We start from the raw sequence: 24,667 nt of genomic DNA, 5'->3' as shown, positions 1-24,667 counted from the left end.
ACGTGAATGCGTCTCCCCCTTAGCGAATAACATTGGACAGCTAGCGGCCGGTTAAATGATTGACAAGTGCACGCGCCAATTATATGTCAGACATTATCCAATCACATTATTTATCAGGAGAACAGGGCGGGTTAACACGAGGCGTTAACAAGACGATGTGCGGTCACAAAGTATCCAGAATTATATCGTTCTAGCAATAAACCAAACAAGTGGTCAAGACTACGAACAACGTGTCTGTGTCCCCAATATATATTTTTTCCATCTGAGTATAGCTCAAGACATTGGCCTAGAGTTTGTTGCAGAATTTGTCTGTTCCAACAATTTCGTGACATGTAGCCTTATTGGCATGAAAAACAAAAATAATTTTGAAACATTTCCTGACATTTAGCCTATCGGCATAAAAAACTAGTGAGGAAATTCCAGCCTTGGAAACATTCTAGAGGTACAAGGCCTTTTAAACAAACAAAGTGGATGCTGTTGTATCTGCAAAAGGTCACCAGGTGGCAGAAATGGTAAAACCCTAAGCCTACAATAGTTTGAGAATAGATATAGGAGAGACACTTCAGAACAAACTTCCTTTTTGATATTTTTTAGGGACCATCTGTTGTTCCATGTAGTGGATATGTTATTCAATGCGCTTGTATAGGCTAATAGCAGTAAGGCTCAAAATATTTTTTTATTAAATTATTTTAAAAATATATTTTGGGGATAATTCAAGGGGTCTTAAAATTCCAAATCAAATAGCTAAATGTTCCTTGGTATGACCTTCTTAAAACAAGTCCATATAGCTCAGTAGAACAAAATAGAGTATACCATCAGTCGGTTGGGTTTAAACTTGACCTGAACTTGAACCCCAGTAAAGGAGGGAAAAGGGCTAGGGACTAAACATATCCATACTTAAATGCTCTGGCAAAACTGTCTAGTGGTCCTGGCTGCTGCCAGCAGTTATTTATAAAGCTACATGGTGACTGAAGAGAGTGGTGACTGAAGAGAGAGAAAGATAGGAGAGGAGAAAGCTACATGGTGACTGAAGAGAGAGAAAGATAGGAGAGGAGAAAGAGATGGGGATAATGCCAAAAAGAGACAGAGAGGTGTGAGATAAAGGAGAGAGAGAGAGGAAGGAAGGAAGATAGATTGTGACAATGTATAGCCTATTCATGGACATATATGAGAGTCACAGTCCTGTTTGGCCTTAGGTTCAAAAGTTTCTGTCATTGCAGTGTAACAACTGTTTTTCTCATTTGCTGACTTTTGGCAGCATTTGCCTTTGACCATGCCAATAATGTATTTGTAAAGGACAGATGCTCTTTCGCCCTGTTCAAAACAATGAGTGTGTCGTAAAAAAAAAGCAATGCTGTCGGCATCACACCACTGCTATTGTCGTATACTAAGGGTCATAGGATTGAGTCAAATGGCATTTCTTACACATTATGAACAATTGAGAGATTTATGTATGTTATTAAATTATCATACTAGGCCGAGCCTGCAAACGGTTTAGAGTTCTGAAGAACTGTAGCTATAGAGCATTACCATACCAACTTTGGAAATCATTTCTAATCAGAATTTGATAGACTTGGAAATCTTGATTTTGGAACCGTCTTTTCTTATGAACTATGAGACAATAGAATTCACAATGCAGGGAGGGACAGAAAGGAATCTAACTGGTATGGTATCATAATTTGGTAACCTAACGGGAGGGCGGGCTAGAAGGTTTAGAGGTGGAGTTAACTTGGAGAGAGAGATTGATGGTTGGTCTGGGATGAGTGCGTGAGAGGGAGGAGGAGGTATAAAAGGTATGGTTTGGGGATGGGTTTGACTATAAAGTATTTTGGAGTTTGAAATATTGACACAGGACATTTACCTGCTTTACTGGTACAGTATCAATGCTTCTATGTCACGCTTTAAAACAGGGCTGCCCAACCCTCTTCCTATAGGTTTTCAGTCCTACCCTAATTTAGCATATCTGATTCAGCTAGTTGAGGTCTTGTTGAGCAGCTAATTAGTATAATCAGGTGTGTTAAATTAGGGTTGGACTGAAAACCCACAGGATGGTAGATCTCCAGGAAGAGGGTTGGGTAGCCCTGCTTTAGAAATACATTTTTGGATCAAATGTTTATTCACTTTAATAAACAGAATGTTTAGTTTTTATCTAGCATTATTGTTGAGGCTGCAAAAGCACATTGCAGTATTAATCATGAGTGAGAGTTTGGGTGAGCTGATATTGTAACCCAAAATTAATTTCAGTAAACTACTTGAACTGTATGACATCTACTCCTGTCATCAGCTTGAATGTCAGTGTCTTCGAAGAGAAACCAACACATACATGTACACAGAATTCCATAGTCCAGAATTCTCAACCTACACTCTGGACCTCGATGCGTTTGTTCATTGTTCCCCTTCTAATCAGGGACTGATTTAGACCTGGAACACCAGGTTGGTGCAATTGATTATGCGGTAGAACAGAACCGGCAGGCTCCGGACCTTGTAGGGTAAGAGTTGAATACCCCTAGAGGCTATGCAAAGCCAACGCAGCAGTTGGACTTATGGTGCACTGATGCTGGAACATATGTCCTGACAGAACAAGTCTGCTGCCTCTACATCCAGCTATATTGTTCAGAGTAGAAAATACAACTTTGTTGGTCAGATACACATATTTAGCAGATGTTATTGCGGGTGTAGCGAAATGCTTATGTTCCTAGCTCCAACAGCGCATTAATATCTAACAATTAGCTAGTAAAGACCATGTGGAGGAGCTGATGGGGCTGTATTTTATGGCTGTCTGGACTGCCCAATTTTTGACCTATGGGTATAGAATCCTATGAGGACAAGGTCAATGAAAAGCTATTGGGAAATGACCTTTGGCTTAATTACTACAGTCCCTACACTGTTGCCTTTGAAAAGAGAACATTTAAACGAACATCTGGATTTAATATTTTATTAGTATTGGCAAGTTCAACTATCAACTTTGCATGCCATGTGTTAACGCAGTAAACAAACCAAACTAATGTAACATCCTCGTTTCTAGAGTGCTTTGGATCCACTGAGGTGGTGCTGCTGACTCACTGACTTCAGTCAGTTACTTCAACTCTCCCCTACTAATTAGCCACCTAACACTTACCACCTCTAACAATGCATGCAATCCGTAGCTACCCTCTCCCCTCCACTATGATTTATGGCTGACTGTTTCTATAGCGTTTTGCTGAGTAGGCTTGCCATATGTTAGATTAGATTAATGCATTACTGAATTGGGGTTATAATGTAAATTAAAACCATATAATTCCGTCTTTTTGGCTGCTTCATTGGTCCTGTTCATTCTGATATTATTTTGTTCCTCTACTCAGCTTCCGTCTGTCTATTCCTAACCCACTGACTGCTCCGCACAGAAAACATTAGCTTTCCTACTGTACGCGTTTGTAACAGGGCTGGGGGTCAATTGAAGGTGAATTTCAAAAAAAGAAACGCGTTGTGATTAAATAGCTGCTTGTAACGTGTACGTTAATAATCGGGAAGCAAATACAGGCAGCGAATTTATCAAATTAACGAAAAATGAGTAGCGTAAAGACATGAAACCGAAACAACAGCTGGGGAAAGAACCGACGGGAGTGACAGATATAGGGGAGGTAATCAGGAAGGCGATGGAGTCCAGGTGAGTCATGAGGCGCAGGTGAACGTAACGATGGTAGCAGCAGGTGTGCGTAATAATGAATAAACTGGCGACAACGAGCGCGAGTAAACCTGAGTGACACGTCTGAAAATGGATGCCGTTTTATTAGTTAAGACCCAAGCCCTGATTTGTACTGTATGTCATGTCACTCCTTAGTCTCCCTGTCTGTCTTTCTCAGATCATGGCTAACTTTGACATGGTGCTGGGGGCCAGTGGAGGCTGACTACAACAAACATGGAGGACTGGTTCTGAGCCGGTCAGTGGACAATATTGGTCTGTACTTTGCTCTGGCCCAGGGCGTTACGTTTTTCTTACTGATACTCAGACACATCAGCAAGATGCACGAAATGCCATGGACCAGAGCCAGACTTTACTGAGTTGGCTAAGCGATTGACTGGAGTGGTTCTGGCCATCAACTACTAGACTGTTGTGTTGAATGTAATGCTATGTAATGGGTTGATGCCAATGTGTAGATATAGCAATCAGGAATGAGTTCTTAAAAAAAATGCTGTCTGTACTGTAGACTGAACTCTCCTTACAAATCTCTCTTCCTCTCTCTCGCCTTTCCTCTAGTCTGTTTGCAGAGCACCCAGACGTTGTCGCGGGCGACCTGTCAGGGAACGCAGCAGTAGCTGCCCACGGGGCCACTGTGCTTATGAAGCTGGGTGAGCTGCTGAAAGCTAAAGGTGACCACGCTGCCATCCTTAAGCCCCTGGCAACCACCCATGCCACCAAGCATAGGATTGCCCTCAACAACTTCATGGTGAGGATGAATGATTCCAGTCTCCTCCCTTCTCTCTTTATCTGAAACTGTTTTTCCCTCTATTCATACATTTGTTGCATTCACTCCAGTTTTACCATGACACTGTCATGCTTAGTTTACTAAAATGCTGAGTGAGAAATTTCCTTTATAGTGATTTTATTCAATATGACGTTAAACATCAACATCTCTTGCTGCTCATCACTGAGATCATCTGCAACGTGATGGGTGAGAAGGCAGGGCTGGACGGGGCAGGTCACGAAGCTCTGAGGCAGGTGATGGGTGTGATCATAGCTGACATCGACGTCACCTACAAGGAGCTGGGCTTTGCTGGCTAAAGGGTTTACCTCAACGACCTACACACCCCCCCCCCCCCCCCCCCCCCCCGTGAAGCACGGGGGTGGCAGCATCATGTTGTAGGGGTGCTTTGCTGCAGGAGGGACTGCTGCACTTCACAAAATAGATGGCATCATGAGGATGGAAAATTATGTGGATATATTGAAGCAACATCTCAAGACATCAATCAGGAAGTTAAAGCTTGGTCGCAAATGGGTCTTCCAAATGGACATTGACCCCAAGCATACTTCCAAAGTTGTGGCAAAATGGCTTAAGGACAACAAAGTCAAGGTGTCATGTTGTCTTGTCTCTGTCCTTTCCCTTCACCCTGTCTCCCTCTGCTGGTCGTGTCAGGTTACCTTTTCTCCCCCGCTTTCCCCCAGCTGTCCCTTGTCTCCTCTAACTACCCATTCACCCCGTTCCCCACCTGTTCCCTTTTTCCCTCTGATTAGGTCCCTATATCTCTCTCTGTTTCTGCTCCTGTCCTTGTCGGATTCTTGTTTGTTTGTTTGTGTCATTCATGCCTGAACCAGACCATCGTCGTGTTACTGTAACCTTGTCCTGTCCTGTCGGAATCTGCCTGTCCGTCTGAGCCTACGTTTTGTTTTCGTCATTAAAGTAACTCTGTTTTGTTAATTCGCTTTTGGGTCCTCATTCACGCACCTTAACAGAAGAATCCGACCAAGAATGGACCCAGCGACTTCGGATCCTCTCCACTCAGCCGTCGAGATCCAGGGAGCGATGCTAGGCAGACACGAGCAGGAATTGTCTGCTGCTCGACATGCCGTTGAGACCCTGGCCACCCAAGTCTCCAACCTCACAGAACAGGTTCACCATCTCCGCCTCGATCCACCGGCCACTTCCAGGGCTTTCGAATCTCCGGAGCCCAGAATCAATAACCCGCCGTGTTACTCTGGGGAGCCCACTGAATGCCGCTCGTTCCTCACCCAGTGTGATATTGTGTTTTCTCTCCAGCCCAACACTTACGCCAGGAGCACTGCTCGTGTCGCCTACGTCATATCTCTCCTTACTGGACGGGCTCGTGAGTGGGGCACGGCAATCTGGGAGGCAAGGGCTGAGTGTACTAACCAGTATCAGGACTTTAAGGAGGAGATGATACGGGTTTTTGATCGATCTGTTTTTGGGGAGGAGGCTTCCAGGGCCCTGTCTTCCCTATGTCAAGGCAATCGATCCATAACAGACTACTCTATTGAGTTTCGCACTCTTGCTGCCTCCAGTGGCTGGAACGAGCCGGCTTTGCTCGCTCGTCTTCTGGAGGGTCTCCGCGCAGAGGTAAAGGATGAGATTCTCTCCCGGGAGGTTCCTTCCAGCGTGGATTCCTTGATTGAACTCGCTATTCGCATTGAGCGACGGGTTGATCTTCGTCACCGAGCTCGTGGAAAGGAGCTCGCGTTCTCCGTTGCCCCCCTCTCCGCATCACTACCATCTTCCTCTGCCGGCTCGGGAGCTGAGCCTATGCAGCTGGGAGGTATCCGCATCTCGACTAAGGAGAGGGAACGGAGAATCACCAACCGCCTCTGTCTCTATTGCGGTTCTGCTGGTCATTTTGTCACTTCATGTCCAGTAAAAGCCAGAGCTCATCAGTAAGCGGAGGGCTACTGGTGAGCGCTACTACTCCTGTCTCTCCTTCAAGATCCTGCACTACCTTGTCGGTCCAGGTTCGTCAGCTTCCTGCAGTGCCTTAATAGACTCTGGGGCGGAGGGCTGTTTTATGGACGAGACCTGGGCTCGGGAACATGACATTCCTCTCAGACAGTTAAGGGAGTCCACTGCCTTGTTCGCCCTGGATGGTAGTCCTCTCCCCAGGATTCAGCGTGAGACGCTACCTTTAACCCTCACTGTTTCTGGTAATCATAGCGAAACCATTTCTTTTTTGATTTTTCGTTCACCTTTTACACCTGTTGTTTTGGGCCATCCCTGGCTAGTTTGTCATAATCCTTCCATTAATTGGTCTAGTAATTCTATCCTCTCCTGGAACGTCTCTTGTCATGTGAAATGTTTAATGTCTGCTATCCCTCCTGTTTCCTCTGTCTCTTCTTCACAGGAGGAGCCTGGTGATTTGACAGGGGTGCCGGAGGAATATCACGATCTGCGCACGGTGTTCAGTCGGTCCAGGGCCACCTCTCTTCCTCCACACCGGTCGTATGATTGTAGTATTGATCTCCTTCCGGGAACCACTCCCCCCCGGGGTAGACTATACTCTCTGTCGGCCCCCGAACGTAAGGCTCTCGAGGATTATTTGTCTGTAGCTCTTGACTCCGGTACCATAGTCCCCTCCTCCTCTCCCGCCGGAGCGGGGTTTTTTTTTGTCAAGAAGAAGGACGGGTCTCTGCGCCCCTGCATAGATTATCGAGGGCTGAATGACATAACAGTTAAGAATCGTTATCCGCTTCCTCTTATGTCTTCAGCCTTCGAGATCCTGCAGGGAGCCAGGTTTTTCACTAAGTTGGACCTTCGTAACGCTTACCATCTCGTGCGCATCAGGGAGGGGGACGAGTGGAAGACGGCGTTTAACACTCCGTTAGGGCACTTTGAATACCGGGTTCTTCCTTTCGGCCTCGCTAACGCTCCAGCTGTCTTTCAGGCATTAGTCAATGATGTCCTGAGAGACATGCTGAACATCTTTGTTTTCGTTTACCTTGACGATATCCTGATTTTTTCACCGTCACTCCAGATTCATCTTCAGCACGTTCGACGTGTCCTCCAGCGCCTTTTAGAGAATTGTCTTTTTGTGAAGGCTGAGAAGTGCACTTTTCATGCCTCCTCCGTCACATTTCTCGGTTCTGTTATTTCCGCTGAAGGCATTAAGATGGATCCCGCTAAGGTCCAAGCTGTCATTGATTGGCCCGCTCCTAAGTCACGCGTCGAGCTGCAGCGCTTTCTCGGCTTCGCGAACTTCTATCGTCGTTTCATCCGTAATTTCGGTCAGGTGGCAGCTCCTCTCACAGCCCTTACTTCTGTCAAGACGTGCTTTAAGTGGTCCGTTTCCGCCCAGGGAGCTTTTGATCTCCTCAAGAATCGTTTTACATCCGCTCCTATCCTTGTTACACCTGACGTCTCTAGACAGTTCGTTGTCGAGGTTGACGCGTCAGAGGTGGGCGTGGGAGCCATTCTTTCTCAGCGCTCCCTCTCTGACGACAAGGTCCACCCATGCGCGTATTTTTCTCATCGCCTGTCCCCGTCGGAACGTAACTATGATGTGGGAAACCGCGAACTGCTCGCCATCCGGTTAGCCCTAGGCGAATGGCGACAGTGGTTGGAGGGGGCGACCGTTCCTTTTGTCGTTTGGACTGACCATAGGAACCTTGAGTACATCCGTTCTGCCAAACGTCTTAATGCGCGTCAGGCGCGTTGGGCGCTGTTTTTCGCTCGTTTCGAGTTCGTGATTTCTTATCGTCCGGGCTCTAAGAACACCAAGCCTGATGCTTTATCTCGTCTCTTCAGTTCTTCAGTAGCCTCCACTGACCCCGAGGGGATTCTCCCTGAGGGGCGTGTTGTCGGGTTGACTGTCTGGGGAATTGAGAGGCAGGTAAAGCAAGCGCTCACTCACACTCCGTCGCCGCGCGCTTGTCCTAGGAACCTTCTTTTCGTTCCCGTTCCTACTCGTCTGGCCGTTCTTCAGTGGGCTCACTCTGCCAAGTTAGCCGGCCACCCTGGCGTTCGGGGTACGCTTGCTTCCATTCGCCAGCGTTTTTGGTGGCCCACCCGGGAGCATGACACGCGTCGTTTCGTGGCTGCTTGTTCGGTCTGCGCGCAGACTAAGTCCGGTAACTCCCCTCCTGCCGGCCGTCTCAGGCCGCTTCCCATTCCCTCTCGACCGTGGTCTCACATCGCCTTAGATTTTGTCACCGGACTGCCTTCGTCAGCGGGGAAGACTGTTATTCTTACGGTTGTCGATAGGTTCTCTAAGGCGGCTCATTTCATTCCCCTTGCTAAGCTTCCTTCTGCTAAAGAGACGGCACAAATCATCATCGAGAATGTTTTCAGAATTCATGGCCTTCCGTCAGACGTCGTTTCGGACAGAGGTCCGCAATTCACGTCTCAATTTTGGAGGGAGTTTTGTCGTTTGATTGGGGCTTCCGTCAGTCTCTCTTCCGGCTTTCACCCCCAGTCTAACGGTCAAGCAGAACGGGCCAATCAGACTATTGGTCGCATCTTACGCAGTCTTTCTTTTCGCAACCCTGCGTCTTGGTCAGAACAGCTCCCCTGGGCAGAATACGCCCACAACTCGCTTCCTTCGTCTGCAACCGGGCTATCTCCTTTTCAGAGTAGCCTCGGGTACCAGCCTCCGCTGTTCTCATCTCAGTTCGCCGAGTCCAGCGTCCCCTCCGCTCAGGCTTTTGTCCAACGTTGCGAGCGCACCTGGAAGAGGGTCAGGTCTGCACTTTGCCGTTATAGGACGCAGACTGTGAGGGCTGCTAATAAGCGTAGAACTAAGAGTCCTAGATATTGTCGCGGTCAGAGAGTTTGGCTCTCCACTCAGAACCTTCCCCTTAAGACGGCGTCTCGCAAGTTGACCCCGCGGTTCATTGGTCCGTTCCGTATTTCTCGGGTCATTAATCCTGTCGCAGTGCGACTTCTTCTTCCACGATACCTTCGTCGCGTCCACCCGGTCTTCCATGTCTCTTGTGTTAAGCCCGTTCTTCGCGCCCCCGCTCGTCTTCCCCCCCCCCCCCCCCCCCCCATCCTTGTCGAGGGCGCACCCATCTACAGGGTCCGCAGGATTTTGGACATGCGTCCTCGGGGCCGTGGTCACCAGTACCTTGTTGATTGGGAGGGGTACGGTCCGGAGGAGAGGAGTTGGGTTCCCTCTCGGGACGTGCTGGACCGTGCGCTGATCGAGGATTTCCTCCGTTGCCGCCAGGTTTCCTCCTCGAGTGCGCCAGGAGGCGCTCGGTGAGTGGGGGGGTACTGTCATGTTGTCTTGTCTCTGTCCTTTCCCTTCACCCTGTCTCCCTCTGCTGGTCGTGTCAGGTTACCTTTTCTCCCCCGCTTTCCCCCAGCTGTCCCTTGTCTCCTCTAACTACCCATTCACCCCGTTCCCCACCTGTTCCCTTTTTCCCTCTGATTAGGTCCCTATATCTCTCTCTGTTTCTGCTCCTGTCCTTGTCGGATTCTTGTTTGTTTGTTTGTGTCATTCATGCCTGAACCAGACCATCGTCGTGTTACTGTAACCTTGTCCTGTCCTGTCGGAATCTGCCTGTCCGTCTGAGCCTACGTTTTGTTTTCGTCATTAAAGTAACTCTGTTTTGTTAATTCGCTTTTGGGTCCTCATTCACGCACCTTAACACAAGGTATTGGACTGGCCATCACAAAGCCCTGACCTCAATCCGAGAGAACTTGTGGGAAGAACTGGAAAAGCGTGTGCGAGCAAGGAGGCCTACAAACCTGACTCAGTTACACCAGGAGGAATAGGCCAAAATTCACCCAACTTATTGTTGGAAGCTTGTGGAAGGCTACGCAAAACGTTTGACCCAAGTTAAACAATTTAAAGGCAATGCTACCAAATACTAATTGAGTGTATGTAAACTTCTGATCCACTGGGAATGTGATGAAAGAAATAAAAGCTTAAATCATTCTCTCTACTATTATTCTGACATTTCACATTCTTAAAACAAAGCGGTGATCCTAACTGACCAAAGACGGGGAATTTTTACTAGGATTAAATGTCAGGAATTGTGAAAAACCGAGTTTAAATGTATTTGGCTAAGGTGTATGTAAACATCCGACTTCAACTGTATGTTTCTACACCATTTCAAATACAACAAAATACATTTGATGTTGAATCCATGTGGAAAACTTATTGGATTTGCAAAAAAAGTAGTCAATGTAAAGGAATTTCGGGAATGTTTTTTTTTTCACCCAACTATAAACCTAAATCCAGTTACATGGTTCATGTTTTTCATGTTGAATTTGTTAAACTCAATCAAATGACATTGAACTGATGTCTTTGTCCAGTGGGATAGCACACTGGAGATCTTCAACCAAGGGTTATCAAAATACCTGATCTGAACAGGAAGGGGATGTGAACTTAAGAGTTTAGGGATAGAGGAAATAGGAGGCAGGAGGGAGACTGGTAGGCGTGAGGTGGTCAGGAGTCTGCAAATAGCTGGTTCACAATTTAGAGGTTTAAAAGGATCTTAAGCACAAACATTCGTAACATATTACAAGAATGTGTTATAAAAATAACCTACAAAATGGTTGTACACAATTTTCAGGAACCTATTTTGGCTCGTGAGCACTTTCAAACCTACTGGCTGAAATTTTACTAAACCTTTATAAAAGCATCTTTAAGATTGTATCAACTAGCTAAGCCGTTTATTTCTCACAGGTCAAAGAAACACTACATAATGAAAGGTAAGGGGACATCAATTGCATGGTTCAATTGTCACTGTTGGGCGTATCCCAGAAAACGACATCCTTTCTATCATCCTGTTTCTATAGCAACCAGAAAGCAATTTGGAGGCATTGAACCAACGGCTTTCGCCAGGCAGCAGGCACTCCACCTAATGTCAGTATATTGACACAGCAACGAGACATTCTAAAAAAGTAAGTAGTGTGTAACCTCAATTATATTTACAAAGATACCAGACTTTCTTTACAAATGAGATCAAAGCAACAACAAATGTAAATGGTTAAAAGTTTACAATGTGAACAAAACCAAAAACGTATTTTAAAAAAAGGTACTAAGTGCATGGTAAACATTCTGCATATACAAACAAAATGTTAACGTTATCACATGCAGTCCACTCTATATAAACCTGTTACATATCTGTTTTAGAGACCGCAATAGCTATTGAGCACAAGTTAGTCCATGTAACTACCTGGTCAACCAGACTTGGCTCGTCCAGGTGATGTTCTGGACTGGGTTAAAGGTCAAGATCACTCAAAGTTCTGCTGGTCAATGTCAGAGGGCACAGTGCAGCGGGTCAAGGTGGACAGGTAGAGACCAGTTGCCATAGGGACAAGACCGGCCGCTACCTTGAGAATGGCCAGTAATCGGTGTGCTGCCGTGGTCACCCCCTCTGTTGTCTGAGTGGAGAAAGAAAGGTGTAGGAATAAATAATGGGAAAAAAAACATGTTTCATGAAATAACAGAATTACACACTTATAAAAGATAATGAGTTTGTATTACCTGTCAGTCTATTCATAACACAAGCTTCATTAAATAAACAAACAAACTCACAGCACTAACAAGGCAGGTCCTACAGGCTCTAGTATGGCTCAAAGTAGAGGAGACTTCATCCCTACTTGTATTTGTGAGAGGTATTGACATGTTGAAAGCACCGAGCTGTCTGTTTAAACGATTAGCACAAAGCTCAGACAACCATTCATACCCCACAAGACATGGTCTCTTCACAGTCCAAGTCCAGAACAGACTATGGGAGGCGCACAGTACTACATAGCGCCATGACTACATGGAACTCTATTCCACATCAGGTAACTGATACAAGCAGTATAATCAGATTATTATTATTTTATTTTTTTAAACATAAAAATACACCTTATGGAACAGCGGGGACTGTGAAGCAACACAAACATAGGCACAGACATGTATGCATACACACGATAACATACGCACTTGTACACAGATTTTGTGTTGTAGATGTGTGGTAGTGGAGTATGGGCCTGAGGGCACACAGTGTATTGTGAACTCTTAATGTATTGTAATGTATGTATTTGGGGCTTCCGAGTGGCACAGCGGTCTAAGGCACTGCATTTCAGTGCTATAGGTGTCACTACAGACCCTGGTTCGATTCCAGGCTGTATCACAACCGGACGTGATTGGGAGACCCTAAGGGTGGCACACAGTTGGCCCAGTGTTGTCCGGGTTTGGCCGGGGTAGGCCGTCATTGTAAATAAGAATTTGTTCTTAACTGACTTGCCTAGTTAAATAAAAGGTTAAATACAAATAAATCATGTTTTTAAAATTGTATAACTGCCTTAATTTTGCCAGACCCCAGGAAGAGTAGCTGCTGCCTTGGTAGCAAATAGTGTCACCTGTCAATCATGTCTATGCGTTAACTGATACAGTTGACTCATACCTGATCCTCTGCACACAATAAGGGGCAGTGGAGGGATGCAGCCAGCTTCCTCACAGAGACCAGCCGCTCAGGGGGCACTGACACATTACGAGCTGGAGGAGGAGACACACACACCACAGAAACACAGGTGATAGAAATCTTTCAATATAATGATGATATAATGTGATAAGCGAGGGCCTCCCGAGTGGCGCAGTGGTCTAAGGCACTGCATTGCAGTGCTAGCTGTGCCACTAGAGATCCTGGATCGAGTCCAGGCTCTGTCGCGACTGGGAGACCCATGGGGCGGCACACAATTGGCCTAGCGTCGTCCAGGTTAGGGGAGTGTTTTGACGGCAGGGATGTTCTTGTCCCATCGAGCTCTAGCAACTCCTGTGGCGGGCCAGGCGCAATGCACGCTGACACGATCGCCAGGTGTACGGTATTATGTTTGGATCACTCCAATATATTGGTATCACTCCGCGGCGGAGGGATACATCCGATGTGAGGATTTAGAGATTTACTTGTGTGTACACCTGTGTCACAGCTGGGGTCCGCCCCTATATGTATAGACCACATGGCCGCGTCATGTTCACTTTCATTTTATCGGCGGACGTCTGTATGTTTTGAGGTACAAACTTTCTGAAGTTCGCTTGGTAAGTCACTGGTAAGTGTAATATCTTGCGTGGAAGTATACTCACTGGCTGTTTGCAGCATGGAGCAGCTGGCCAGTTGGCCAGTCCCTCTTCAGTGCTCCACTCGCTGTGCATGGTTGATCTGTATCTTCCACCTGTGGTTTGTCATGCTTGCGTTACACTACGACTCCATGTGCATTAATATATTGGTGGCTCTTGCTGCCACAAACTGTAATTTTCCTTACACAACTTGCCAACTGGCTTGTTCTCTGTGTGTGTGTTGTGAATTGCCTTAACATACTGCATGTTCTTTCCCCTGCAGAGTGTAAGAGTATCGTAGTGGGCTTTCCACTACGTTGAGACATTAACTTTGGAGTTCCTTAACGGGTGTTACTCCATATGGATCTGTTTTTACTGCTTGGATATGAAACTGGTAGGTAATATTGGCGTAAATCTTTTTCTAATGTTTTATCCATTACCTGGTTGCTGTTTTTTTGTCTGCCTGTTTTTCCCCACAGGGGTCTACCCGGTGTTTGCAGCGGTACTGGGTAATTTATCCCTCACCGGTGTCATGACGTTACCCTCGTCGGGTACAGCAAGCCCCATCCCCCTCTCCCTGTCTCCTGCACCCAGGCTGCTGTGGTCAGAGAGAAGTCGTAAATTCCTGGAGGAGATTATCTCCTCATGGCCACAGTTTTGAGAGAGTGAATTTTCATAGAGAACAAAGGAATTTCTTCCACCTCACAGAACTTGAGATCTGAACAACATTTATGTTCTGGAGAAGGTATAAAAGATCGGTGAAGTAACCAGCTACAAACTGGTCCGTTTGGTACAATTTGGTGAAACTCATGGGAGACAATACCATAACACTGTTTATATAATAGCCTCAGATATGAGGTTTACATCTAATTGTTGTATAAGATGAATGAGTGAAGATGATACTGTTTGTAAAATTGTGTAATGTGATTTTGGACTGTTTAATGAACGAAACTCCAATTCCCTTTTAACTAAATCAGAGGACCGCCCATGAGCCCAGTTTGGACCTGGCGTCATGAGGCAGTCTTTTTCTGCCCTCCCGAAGAAAAGCCCCACTTATAGAATTTTTCAACAGACCATGTTTCCCTCAATTACGAGAGGACAAAGGTTGCAGACCAGCTAACCTCGATAACGAGAGGGCCAAGGTTTGAGTAGATGACTGAATATTTTAACCATACCACGTGGTTAAACTCTTAGACTATCGATACTGACAGAATAAGAACAAGTATTTTATATTAATTACTAGTCTGCAGCTAGGAATTCAGCATCATTGAACGCGAAGACCGACAACCGCCGAAAAATCTATCCATAACTACATGAATGAATGTCACTCTGAACTATCCATTCTAACCACGACAGAGTGCGGACAAACTCTCCGACAGAAACAAACTTTTCAACAGAGACCCCGACGACACACTGAGCGTAAATATATATATTGATTGCAATTGTTCCCAAATGAGTGAGTGGTCATGTGCAAAGGACTAGCATTACAAATGTTATAATTATCAACTGTGTTGTCTTATCTCAGTCGACCCCCACTTCCCTTTTGTACAACAAGCCGCGAAGACGGTTTATCCTACTAGGGAAACTCCATTATCATTTCCTTGTAACTATCTACTGTTTGTTTATGCATTTCTGTGAATTACTTAGTAAATAAATGATTTAAGACAATTGATGTATGGATGACTCATTGTGAAGACTGGGTTCGCGCAGATAACCAACAATTTACGACATTTGGAATGAGACTAACGTGAGGTAAAATAAATAATTCATTAATCAGAAGACTATTGATCAGATATCTGAAAAGTTATATTAGGAAAATTATAACGTTGTAATCTGAATATTTTCCTTGGTGCCCCGACTTCCTAGTTAATTACAGTTACATGATTAATCAATTTAAATCGCATAATAATTAGTCATTTGAATAAAGATTAATCTTCAGTTTAATGATGCCAAAGATAAGACATCGGGTTCCTATTCCTCCAAGCGTGTCACGACATAGCTCTCCCAGGGCGTCAAACCCCTGCTCTGTGGCCTTGTTGGCTTGGCTGAGCTTATGGCTTCCCTTTGTGACAGGTGTGATGGTGGCATCCCCCCTGAGCATCCGCATACCTTGTATGCACTGGCTGGAACACCCTACTGGATGCCTGTTTTGTGTGGTGTTCTCAGAATGCCTGCACCTGGCGCGATTGGAGGCCATGCGTGAGTGGGTCGGCCAGGCTCGGGCTCAGGCTGGGGACGAGCTCCCTCCCGCAGAAGTGGTGCGTCAGCGAGCTGTTAGTCCCTCTACTGGGCACAGTACCCTTCCCAGGAAGCGAGGCCGGAGCCACCGCAGGCAGAGCCCATCTGCTGCCAGTCCTGGACGGGGGCATGAGGCGACAACAGCTGTTCCCTGTTCCCCTTGCAGGAGAGTTCTGCCAGGGCGGAACCCACGACTGAAGACGGAACCCCCACCCACCCCCCGAGTATTTGATGCAGACTTGAAAGCCACACATGGGTCCCTCTTCTCTCTTGGCTGCCTTACCAACGCAGCCATGCTGCTGCAGGCCTACCTGCAGGAGGGCACATAGGAGCTCCTCTGGGAAGTGATGGAGGTGTCTTGTCTGCTTTCCCTGCTCCAGAGGGTGGGGTCCCTCTCCTGCACCATTGTCTTGTGTTAAGGGACGACAACGGGAGCAGCACAGCGTGCGGTGAAGAAACAGCCTGTTTTTCCCCCACACAGGTCTTCCCCAGTTTTTGCAGAGGTACTGGGTAATTTATCCCTCACCGGGTTCCTATTCCTCCAAAGGGGTCACGACATAAGTTCTCCCAGGGCGTCTGACCCCTGCTCCGTGGCCTTGGTGTCTTGGTTGAGCTAATGGCTTCCCTTTGTTACAGGTGTGATGGTGTCAATCGTCACCGCCATAGGGACATGCATGGGAAACCCAGGCGCTCGGGGCGCCAGAGGAGAGGCGGGCCCCGGCAGGACTCGACACACCCTTCCCGGCCACTTCTCCCGGTCTCAAAGGGCAAAGTGGGAGAGAGGGTGTGGTCCCCCTGGGTGTTGTCCACAATGCTCGAGGGGTACAGACTCCAATTCCGGTGCCGGCCCCCGTCCTTCAGGTGCCTTTCGTGTCATCACGGTGGCCAACCCCCTGAAGAAAACCCTGCGGCCGGAGATCTCCTCTTATTTTGTGGTCTCAAAAAGAGAATAAGGAGTTTTGATCGATTCTGGACCTCCACAACCTCAATGGGTACTTGAAGGTACTGAGGTTCCACATGCTGTCCCCAGCCGCGTGTTGCAGGCCGTGTCCAGGGACCAGTGGTTTGTGACGCTGGACCTTGGGGATGCGTACTTCATGTTCCTGTTCACTCAGCTCATGGGCAGTACCTCCGATTCACTTTCAAAAGGGATGGCTTACGAATTCATGATTCTTCCCTTTGGCACCCCGCACTTTCACAAAGTGACCAAGGGCAGATTGGCCAGATTACCCCCTTGGAGCAGCAGGCACATCAATACACTAGAACGCTGAGCTGTACTGCTGGCCCTGCGGTCTTTCCTTACACATCTGAAAGGAAGACATATCCTGGTGAGAACAGACAACAGCTTACATCAACCATCAGGTTGGACTGAGGTCACGCCGCCTCAATCTTACAGCACAGGAGCTCCTCTGGGCTCAGGTGCGTCTAGCGTCTCTACGCGCAGCGCACGTATCTGACATCCTGAGTGTGACAGCGGTTATGCTCTCGAGGGAGGGCCCGCCACCTTGGGACTGGAGCCTACATCCCCAGGTGGTGCAGCACCTGTGGGACAAGTTCAGGAGTGTGCAGGGGGACCGGTTTGCCTCCCTGGACAATGCACACTGCCCCCTGTGGTACTCCATGTTGGAGCCACCAGGGCCTCTGGGCTTGGATGCTCTGGCTCTCGATTGGCCAGGGCTGGAGCTTTCCGCATTCCCCCTTTTCCCCTGATCCAGGCTGAGCTGGACAGGACTAGGATGGAAGAGCATCGTCTGCTTCTGGTGGTCCCATACTGGCCCAGCCTTCTTCTGCCCCTGTTGTCTGGGACACCTTGGCAACTTCCAGAGACCATGCCTGCTGTCTCAGGCTGGGGAACTCTGTGGCATCCGATGCCGCACCGCCTCAGTCTGTGGGATTCGCCACTGAACAGTACCAATGGTCCATGTTAGGACTACAGGAGTGTGTAATGAACACCATGCAGAGCACAAGGGCGCCGGCTACAACCGCGGCATACCAGTTGTGCCGGCGGTTGTTCTGCTCTTGGTGCACTGGTATTGAGGTTATGCCCGAGTCGTGTGGGGTGCAGTATGTCCTCCAATACCTGCAGTCTCGCTTGGATGAGGGCGTGGCAGCCTCAACACAGAGGGTATTTGGCCGCAATATCTGCCTGCATTGTGGGGTGGATGGACAGGCCAGTGGGACGCCATCCCTTGGTCTCCAGGTTTTTGAAGGGGGTTCGTCGCCTGCGTCCAGTTAGGACCCGCTCACTGGTGAACTGGGATCTCAATGTAGTCTGAGGGCTAAAGGATGGACACTGGGGGGAGGAGTATATCTCTCCGCCCCAACTCTTCATTCCTCCCGAAGGTTTTGTCAGACAGGCATGTGAACATCCTTTTTATCCTGTCTGCTTATGACCTCCCGGCAGTGGCGGGGGAGTCTGACCTTCCCTCCGGCATGCTGTGCCCTGTGAGGGCACTGGCTGCCTATGTGGAGTGGACACGGTCAGTGAGAACAACAGACCAGCTCTTTGTCTGTTATGGTGAGAGAGTCCTGGGGGCTGGGCTATCAAAGCAGAAGCTCTCTCACTGGATCATGGACACGATTACGACAGCATACAGCCTGGCTGGCATGCCAGTGCTGGGATCTGTGGTGGCACATTCAACACGAGGTGTGGCTGCATCCTGGGCTCTACTGAGAGGAGTGCCCCTCACTGAGAACTGTGCTGCGGCCAGCTGGGCTTCCTCTTGCACCTTTGCTAGGTACTATCAGGTAAATGTGGCACCTCCCTCTGCAGTGGATTCAACGGTCCTGGGCGTCACCTCCCCTTCCGGGGACTGTGTCGGTGGTCCCTTCCACATTGACGGTCCCTGCATCTTGGTCCCGCACTGGGACTTCGCCGCTGGCTGACCAGGTCCCTCTAGCACCGACTAATCTGATACGGGAATACCAATATTGGAGTGAACCAATATAGTGAAACATAACGAAGGTTACATATGTAACCACGATTATGTGAGCTATATGGATCACTCCAATCCTCTACAGTGCTAGAGACTAGAGGTCGACCGATTAATCGGAATGGCCGATTAATTAGGGCTGATTTCAAGTTTTCACAACAATCGGAAATCGGTAATTTTGGACGCTGATTTTGCAGATTTTTTTTTTTTTTTTTAACTAGGCAAGTCAGTTAAGTACACATTCTTATTTTCAATGACGGCCTAGGAACGGTGGGTTAACTGCCTTGTTCAGGGGCAGAACGATATATTTTTACCTTGTCAGCTCAGGGATTCAATCTTGCAACCTTACGGTTAACTAGTCCAACGCTCTAACCACCTGCCTCACGAGGAGCCCGCCTGTTAAGAAGCCAAGGTAAGTTGCTAGCTAGCATTAAACTTAATCAATCATAATCACTAGTTATAACTACACATGGTTGATGATATTACTAGTTTATCTAGCGTGTCCTGCGTTGCATATAATCGATGTGGTGGGCATTCGCGAAAAAGGACTGTCGTTGCTCCAACGTGTACCTAACCATAAACACCAATGCCTTTCTTAAAATCAATACACAGAAGTATATATTTGTAAACCTGCATATTTAGCTAAAAGAAATCCAGGTTAGCTGGCAATATTAAGCAGGTGAAATTGTGTCACTTCTCTTGCGTTCTTTGCACGCAGAGTCAGAGTATATGCTACAGTTTGGGCCGCCTGGCTCATTGCGAACTAATTTGCCAGAATTTTACGTAATTATGACATAACATTGAAGGTTGTGCAACGTAACAGGAATATTTAGACTGGATGCCACCCGTTAGATAAAATACGGAACGATTCCATATTTCACTAAAAGAATAACCGTCTTGTTTTCGAGATGATAGTTTCCGGATTCGACCATATTAATGACCTAAGGCCCGCATTTATGTGTGTTATTATGTTATAATTAAGTTTATGATTTGACAGAGCTGTCTGACTTACCGATGTTAGGCAGCACTAGGCTCGTAAACATTCAAACAGCACTTTCATACGTTATGCCCGCAACTCTGCTGTTTATGACTTCAAGCCTATCAACTCCCGAGATTAGGCTGGTGTAACGATGTGATGTGAAATGGCTAGCTAGTTAGCGGGGTACGCACTAATAGCGTTTCAAACGTCACTCGCTCTGAGACTTGGAGTAGTTGTTCCCCTTGCTCTGCATGAGTAACGCTGCTTCGAGGGTGGCTGTTGTCGTTGTGTTCCTGGTTCAAGCCCAGGTAGGAGCGAGGAAAGGTACAGAAGCTGTTACACTGGCAATACTAAAGTGCCTATAAGAACATCCAATAGTCAAAGGTATATGAAATACAAATGGTATAGAGAGAAAAATTCCTATAATAACTACAACCTAAAACTTCTTACCTGGGAATATTGAAGACTCATGTTAAAAGTAACCACCAGCTTTCATATGTTCTCATGTTATGAGCAAGGAACTTAAACGTTAGCTTTCTTACATAGCACATAATGCACTTTTACTTTCTTCTCCAACACTTTGTTTTTGCATTATTTAAACCAAATTGAACATGTTTCATTATTTACTTGAGGCTAAATTGATTTTATTGATGTATTATATTAAGTTAAAATAAGTGTTCATTCAGTACTGTTGTAATTGTCATTATTACAACAACAAAAAAATTAAAAGCGTCCGATTAATCAGTATCGGCCTTTTTTGTCCTCCAATAATCGGTATCGGCGTTGAAAAATCATAATCGGTCGACCTCTACTCGAGACACTAAAGTTCATGGAGAATAAGAGTGCCTCCTCTCAGCTGCCCACTGCACTGAGACTAGGAAACACTGTCACCACTGAAAAATCGACGATAATCGAGAATTTCAACAAGCATTTCTCTACGGCTGCCCATGCATTCCACCTGGCTACCCAACACCTGCCAACAGCTCTGCACCCCCTGCAGCAATTGGCCCGAGCCCCCCCGCTTCCCCTTCACCCAAATGCAGACAGCTGGTGTTCTGAAAGAGTTGCAAAATCTGGATCCCTACAAATCAGCCGGGCTAAACAATCTGGACCCTCTCTTTCTAAAATTATCTGCCGCAATTGTTGCAATCCCTATTACTAGTCTGTTCAACCTCTCTTCCGCAACGCCTGAGATTCCCATAGATTGGAAGGCGGCAGCGGCCATCCCCCTCTTCAAAAGGGGAGACACTAGACCCAAACTGTTACAGACCTATAGCTATCCTGCCCTGCCCTTCTTAAGTCTTCGAAAGCCAAGTGAACAAACAGATCACCGACAATTTCGAATCCCACCGTACCTTCTCCGCTATGCAACCTGGTTTCCAAGCTGGTCACAGGTGCACCTCAGCCACGCTCAAGGTCCTAAACAATATCATAACTGCCATCGATAAAAGACAGTACTGACTGTGCAGCCGTCTTTATCGACCTGGCCAAGGCATTCGACTCTGTCATTATTGGCAGACTCAACAGCCTTGGTTTCTCTAATGACTGCCTCGTCTGGATCACCAACTACTTCTCAGAGTTCAGTGTGTCAAATCGGAGGGCCTGTTGTCCGAACCTATGGCAGTCTATGGGGGTGCCACAGGTTTCAATTCTCGGGCGGACTCTTTTCTCTGTATATATCAATGATGTCGCTCTTGCTGTGGGTGATTCTTTGATCCACCTCTACACAGACGCCATCATTCTGTATACAGCTGTTAACAAACCTCCAAACAAGCTTCAAGGGTAGCCTAGTGGTTAGAGCGTTGGACTAGTAACCGGAAGGTTGTGAGTTCAAACCCCCGAGCTGACAAGGTACAAATCTGTCGTTCTGCCCCTGAACAGGCAGTTAACCCACTGTTCCCAGGCCGTCATTGAAAATAAGAATTTGTTCTTAACTGACTTGCCTGGTTAAATAAAGGTTAAAAAAAAAAAAAAAAAAAAAAAAAAAAAAAAAAATACAACATTCCTTCCGTGGCCTCCAACTGCTCTTAACAGCTAGTAAAACGAAACGCATGCTCTTCAATCGATCGCTGCCCGCACCCGCCCGCCCGACTAGCATCACTACTCTGGACAGCTCTGACTTAGACAACTACAAATACCTAGGTGTCTGGTTAGACTGTAAACTCTCCTTCCAGACATTAAGCATCTAGAATCGACTTCCTATTTCGCAACAAAGCATCCTTCACTCATGCTGCCAAACATACCCTCGTAAAACTGACTATCCTACCGATCCTTGACTTCAGCGATGTCATTTACAATATAGCCTCCAACACTCGTCAGCAAATTTGATGCAGTCTATCACAGTGCCATCCGTTTTGTCACCAAAGCCCCATATACTACCAACCACTGCGACCTGTATGCTCTCGTTGGCTGGTCCTTGCTACATATTCGTCACCAAACCCACTGACTCCGGGCCATCTATAAGTCTTTGCTAGGTAAAGCTCCGACTTATCTCAGCTCATTAGTCACCATAGAAACACCCACCTGTAGCACGCACTTCAGCAGGTATATTTCACTGGTCATCCCCAAAGCCAACACCTCTTTTGGCCACCCTTCCTTCCAGTTCTCTGCTGCCAATGACTGGAACAAATTGCAAAAATCACTGAAGTTGGAGACTTATATCTCCCTCACTAACTTCAAGCGTCAGCTGTCAGAGCAGCTTACCGATCCCTGCAGCTGTACACAGCCCATGTGTAAATAGTTCATCCAAATATCTAACTCATACCCATATTTGTTTTTCTGCTCTTTTGCACACCAGTATTTCTACTTGCCACATATCTCACTCCAGTGTAAATTGATAAATTGTAATTACTCGCCACTATTGGTCTATTTATTGCCTTACCTCCTTACTTAATTTGCACACACTGTATACAGATTTTTCTATTGTGTTATTGACTGTACGGTTGTTTATTCCATGTGTAACCCTGTGTTGTTTTTGTCGCACTGCTTTGCTTTATCTTGGCCAGGTCACAGTTGTAAATGAGAACTTGTTCTGGCGTACCTGGTTAAATAAAAGGTGAAATTTAAAAAATAAGTAATAATATATAGAGGCACCTCAAATGATGTAGAGAACGTGTCGCAGCCATGGGATCTATATATAGGGGCAGACCCCAGCTGTGACACAGGTGTACACGGGAGTAAATCTGTAAATCCTCACCTCGGATGTATCCCTCTGCCGCGGAATGATACCAATATATTGGAGTGATCCATATTGCTCACATAACCATGGTTACATACGTAACCTTCGTTTCCTCAGACACATTGGTGCGGCTGGCTTTCGGGTTAAGCAGGCTTTGTGTGAAGAAGCAGTATGACTTGGCTGGGTTGTGTTTCGGAGGACTCCGTACCGGAGTTGCAGCGATGAGACAAGACTAACTACCAATTGGATACCATGAAATTGGGGAGAAAACAGGGTAAAAGTACAAACAAAATAAAAAATATATAATAATTGTGATAAGTGTTGATGAAAGATGGATAAAGGAGAAGGATAGACAGGCGAGTTCATTTCCTTACCACTGGTAACCAGGAAGCAGACTTTGCCCTGGAAGTAACCTGGGTCTAAATACTTGAGGGAGGTCTCTGCTGACTGGAAGCTGAGGAGAGAGAAAAGCAGTAGCATTACCACTGGAAGTGGAGGCCAGTAAAAGCCACACAATAGGTCCATCTCTCTATGGATGGTTCTTATTGTCTGTATGTGAATGTACCTGAGCTCTGAGGTTAGGTGAATGATGAAAACCACCAGATCTATCCGTGGCCGAGACTCCTCATTTTCCATGGGGAGTGGGAGGCTTCTGGCCAACCTTCTGGTACAGAAAGACAAGACTGTTAGAAGGGTTGTGACTAGATGGTATACAGCTACTTTCGTCAAGTGACTTTTCGTAGCAGGTTAGGAGAGCATTTTAGCTAACTCTAATACTTTTTTAAACCTAAATCCCCTAACATGTTATGAAAAGTCTCTTCCGTCTGTAGCTGTATACCATCTAGTCAAAACCCCTACCTAGCTCGCTAGTTGAGAACTCAATTCAGTACTTACACATTGACGTTGACAGTCTTCTCTTGAAGAACAACAGTGTCAGCTAACTTCTGCTGAAATTGCTCTTCGTTCTCCACCAGCTGGAATAAGAAACACATTCATTGAGTAACGGGTGAGTTAGCGGTGTTGTGTCAGCTATCTAACTAAGCAGATACAAATATTGACTTCTGTTTATGTAAATGTATCAATAATCTGGATAGCAGTAATGTCCCATTTGTCGTAGTGATAAGAATCTTTGCTAATTAGTTACGTTTGCTAGCTACCTAGGCCAACGTTACTTACAGGACCACTTACCAGTATGTTGGCCGTGTTTAGTCCAGGAAGTTTACTAAATGGTTTGAGTAAAGACATTTTACTTCCAAAAAGTCAAATTGTGTTATAAAGCGTTCAACAATCCTGTCGCTAAATAACAATTCATACACAACTCCAATGTTATGGTGGAATAAAATAATTTATCCATGACTTTTGTGGCGCGTAATTTCAAACTTCCGTTAAACGTCATGACGTCTTCTTCTGCTGCCATTTTCTTACGGAGCACGACTGCAATCTACTGTCTAAAAAGTGTAACTACACAAATGTAATCCTGCTGCTACCTCCACTTTGCACAATAATTCGGATATTTCTTTGATAAACAGTAAATTAAAGCTAGAAGCCATAGTTGCTACATCCATTTTTGAACGTATAAATGAATGATATATACCCATTGATTCTTGAATGTAATGTATAAATGCCTCACGAGCCAGTTTTTTTTTCAAGTCAGTTAAGAACAAATTCTTATTTTCAATGACGGCCTAGGAACAGTGGGTTAACTGCCTGTTCAGGGGCAGAACGACAGATTTTGTACCTTGTCAGCTCGGGGATTTGATCTTGCAACCTTTCGGTTATTAGTCCAATGCTCTAACCACTAGGCTACCTTGCTGAGCAAGTTTAACCTTGTTACACTCCAATGTTAATAAACAAAATGTTAAT

At 46.3% G+C, this 24,667-nt stretch overlaps 2 protein-coding genes across 6 annotated transcripts; one reads left to right on the top strand and one right to left on the bottom strand.

Moving 5' to 3' along the window:
• Positions 1 to 1,827: 1,827 nt before the first annotated feature.
• LOC110485704 (myoglobin-like) lies at positions 1,828 to 15,144 on the top strand. 4 transcript variants are annotated; one of them, XR_005035456.1, is made up of 7 exons: positions 2,024 to 3,646; positions 3,843 to 3,920; positions 4,238 to 4,427; positions 11,113 to 11,138; positions 11,226 to 11,330; positions 12,849 to 12,953; positions 13,760 to 15,144. XR_005035456.1 is itself a non-coding variant. In XM_021556839.2 (5 exons), the coding sequence occupies exons 1-5, from the start codon at positions 3,564 to 3,566 to the stop codon at positions 11,251 to 11,253; spliced, it is 405 nt and encodes a 134-aa protein (XP_021412514.2). In that variant the 5' UTR covers positions 2,021 to 3,563; the 3' UTR covers positions 11,254 to 11,677. The 4 variants fall into 4 exon arrangements, 2 of the variants coding, with proteins under 2 accessions (XP_036796242.1, XP_021412514.2); XM_021556839.2 differs by lacking the exons at positions 12,849 to 12,953; positions 13,760 to 15,144 and having other exon boundaries at positions 2,021 to 3,646; positions 11,226 to 11,677; XM_036940347.1 differs by lacking the exons at positions 11,113 to 11,138; positions 12,849 to 12,953; positions 13,760 to 15,144 and having other exon boundaries at positions 2,016 to 3,646; positions 11,226 to 11,677.
• Positions 10,483 to 24,205, bottom strand: LOC110485703 (centromere protein M). Of its 2 annotated transcripts, none has more exons than XM_021556835.2 (6): positions 23,993 to 24,205; positions 23,699 to 23,778; positions 23,370 to 23,468; positions 23,179 to 23,258; positions 12,827 to 12,918; positions 10,483 to 11,813 (listed from the first exon to the last, which is right to left on the bottom strand). In XM_021556835.2, exons 1-6 carry the CDS (start codon positions 24,047 to 24,049, stop codon positions 11,664 to 11,666), a joined length of 558 nt encoding a protein of 185 aa, XP_021412510.1. In that variant the 5' UTR covers positions 24,050 to 24,205; the 3' UTR covers positions 10,483 to 11,663. The 2 variants fall into 2 exon arrangements, with proteins under 2 accessions (XP_021412510.1, XP_021412511.1); XM_021556836.2 differs by having other exon boundaries at positions 23,370 to 23,465; positions 23,993 to 24,191.
• Positions 24,206 to 24,667: the final 462 nt, after the last annotated feature.

The sequence above is a fragment of the Oncorhynchus mykiss genome, chromosome 13 (genome assembly GCF_013265735.2).
Source record: "Oncorhynchus mykiss isolate Arlee chromosome 13, USDA_OmykA_1.1, whole genome shotgun sequence".
Lineage (NCBI taxonomy): Eukaryota > Metazoa > Chordata > Actinopteri > Salmoniformes > Salmonidae > Oncorhynchus > Oncorhynchus mykiss.
The sequence above is the reverse complement of the archived record's forward strand: the minus strand, read 5'-3'. Positions and strand labels throughout refer to the sequence as shown.

Bases quoted from the DNA above. Each gene is read 5' to 3' on its own strand.
- LOC110485703 (XM_021556835.2), bottom strand. From the start codon at position 24,049: ATGTCTTTACTCAAACCATTTAGTAAACTTCCTGGACTAAACACGGCC. The intron at 23,779-23,992 runs GTAAGTGGTCCT...TTCTTATTCCAG, and splicing joins TAAACACGGCCAACATACTG to CTGGTGGAGAACGAAGAGCA. The intron at 23,259-23,369 runs GTACATTCACAT...CTCTCTCCTCAG, and splicing joins CACCTAACCTCAGAGCTCAG to CTTCCAGTCAGCAGAGACCT.
- LOC110485704 (XM_036940347.1), top strand. From the start codon at position 3,564: ATGAAACCGAAACAACAGCTGGGGAAAGAACCGACGGGAGTGACAGAT. The intron at 3,647-3,842 runs GTGAGTCATGAG...TGTCTTTCTCAG, and splicing joins AGGAAGGCGATGGAGTCCAG to ATCATGGCTAACTTTGACAT. The intron at 4,428-11,225 runs GTGAGGATGAAT...CTGTTTCTATAG, and splicing joins TTGCCCTCAACAACTTCATG to CAACCAGAAAGCAATTTGGA.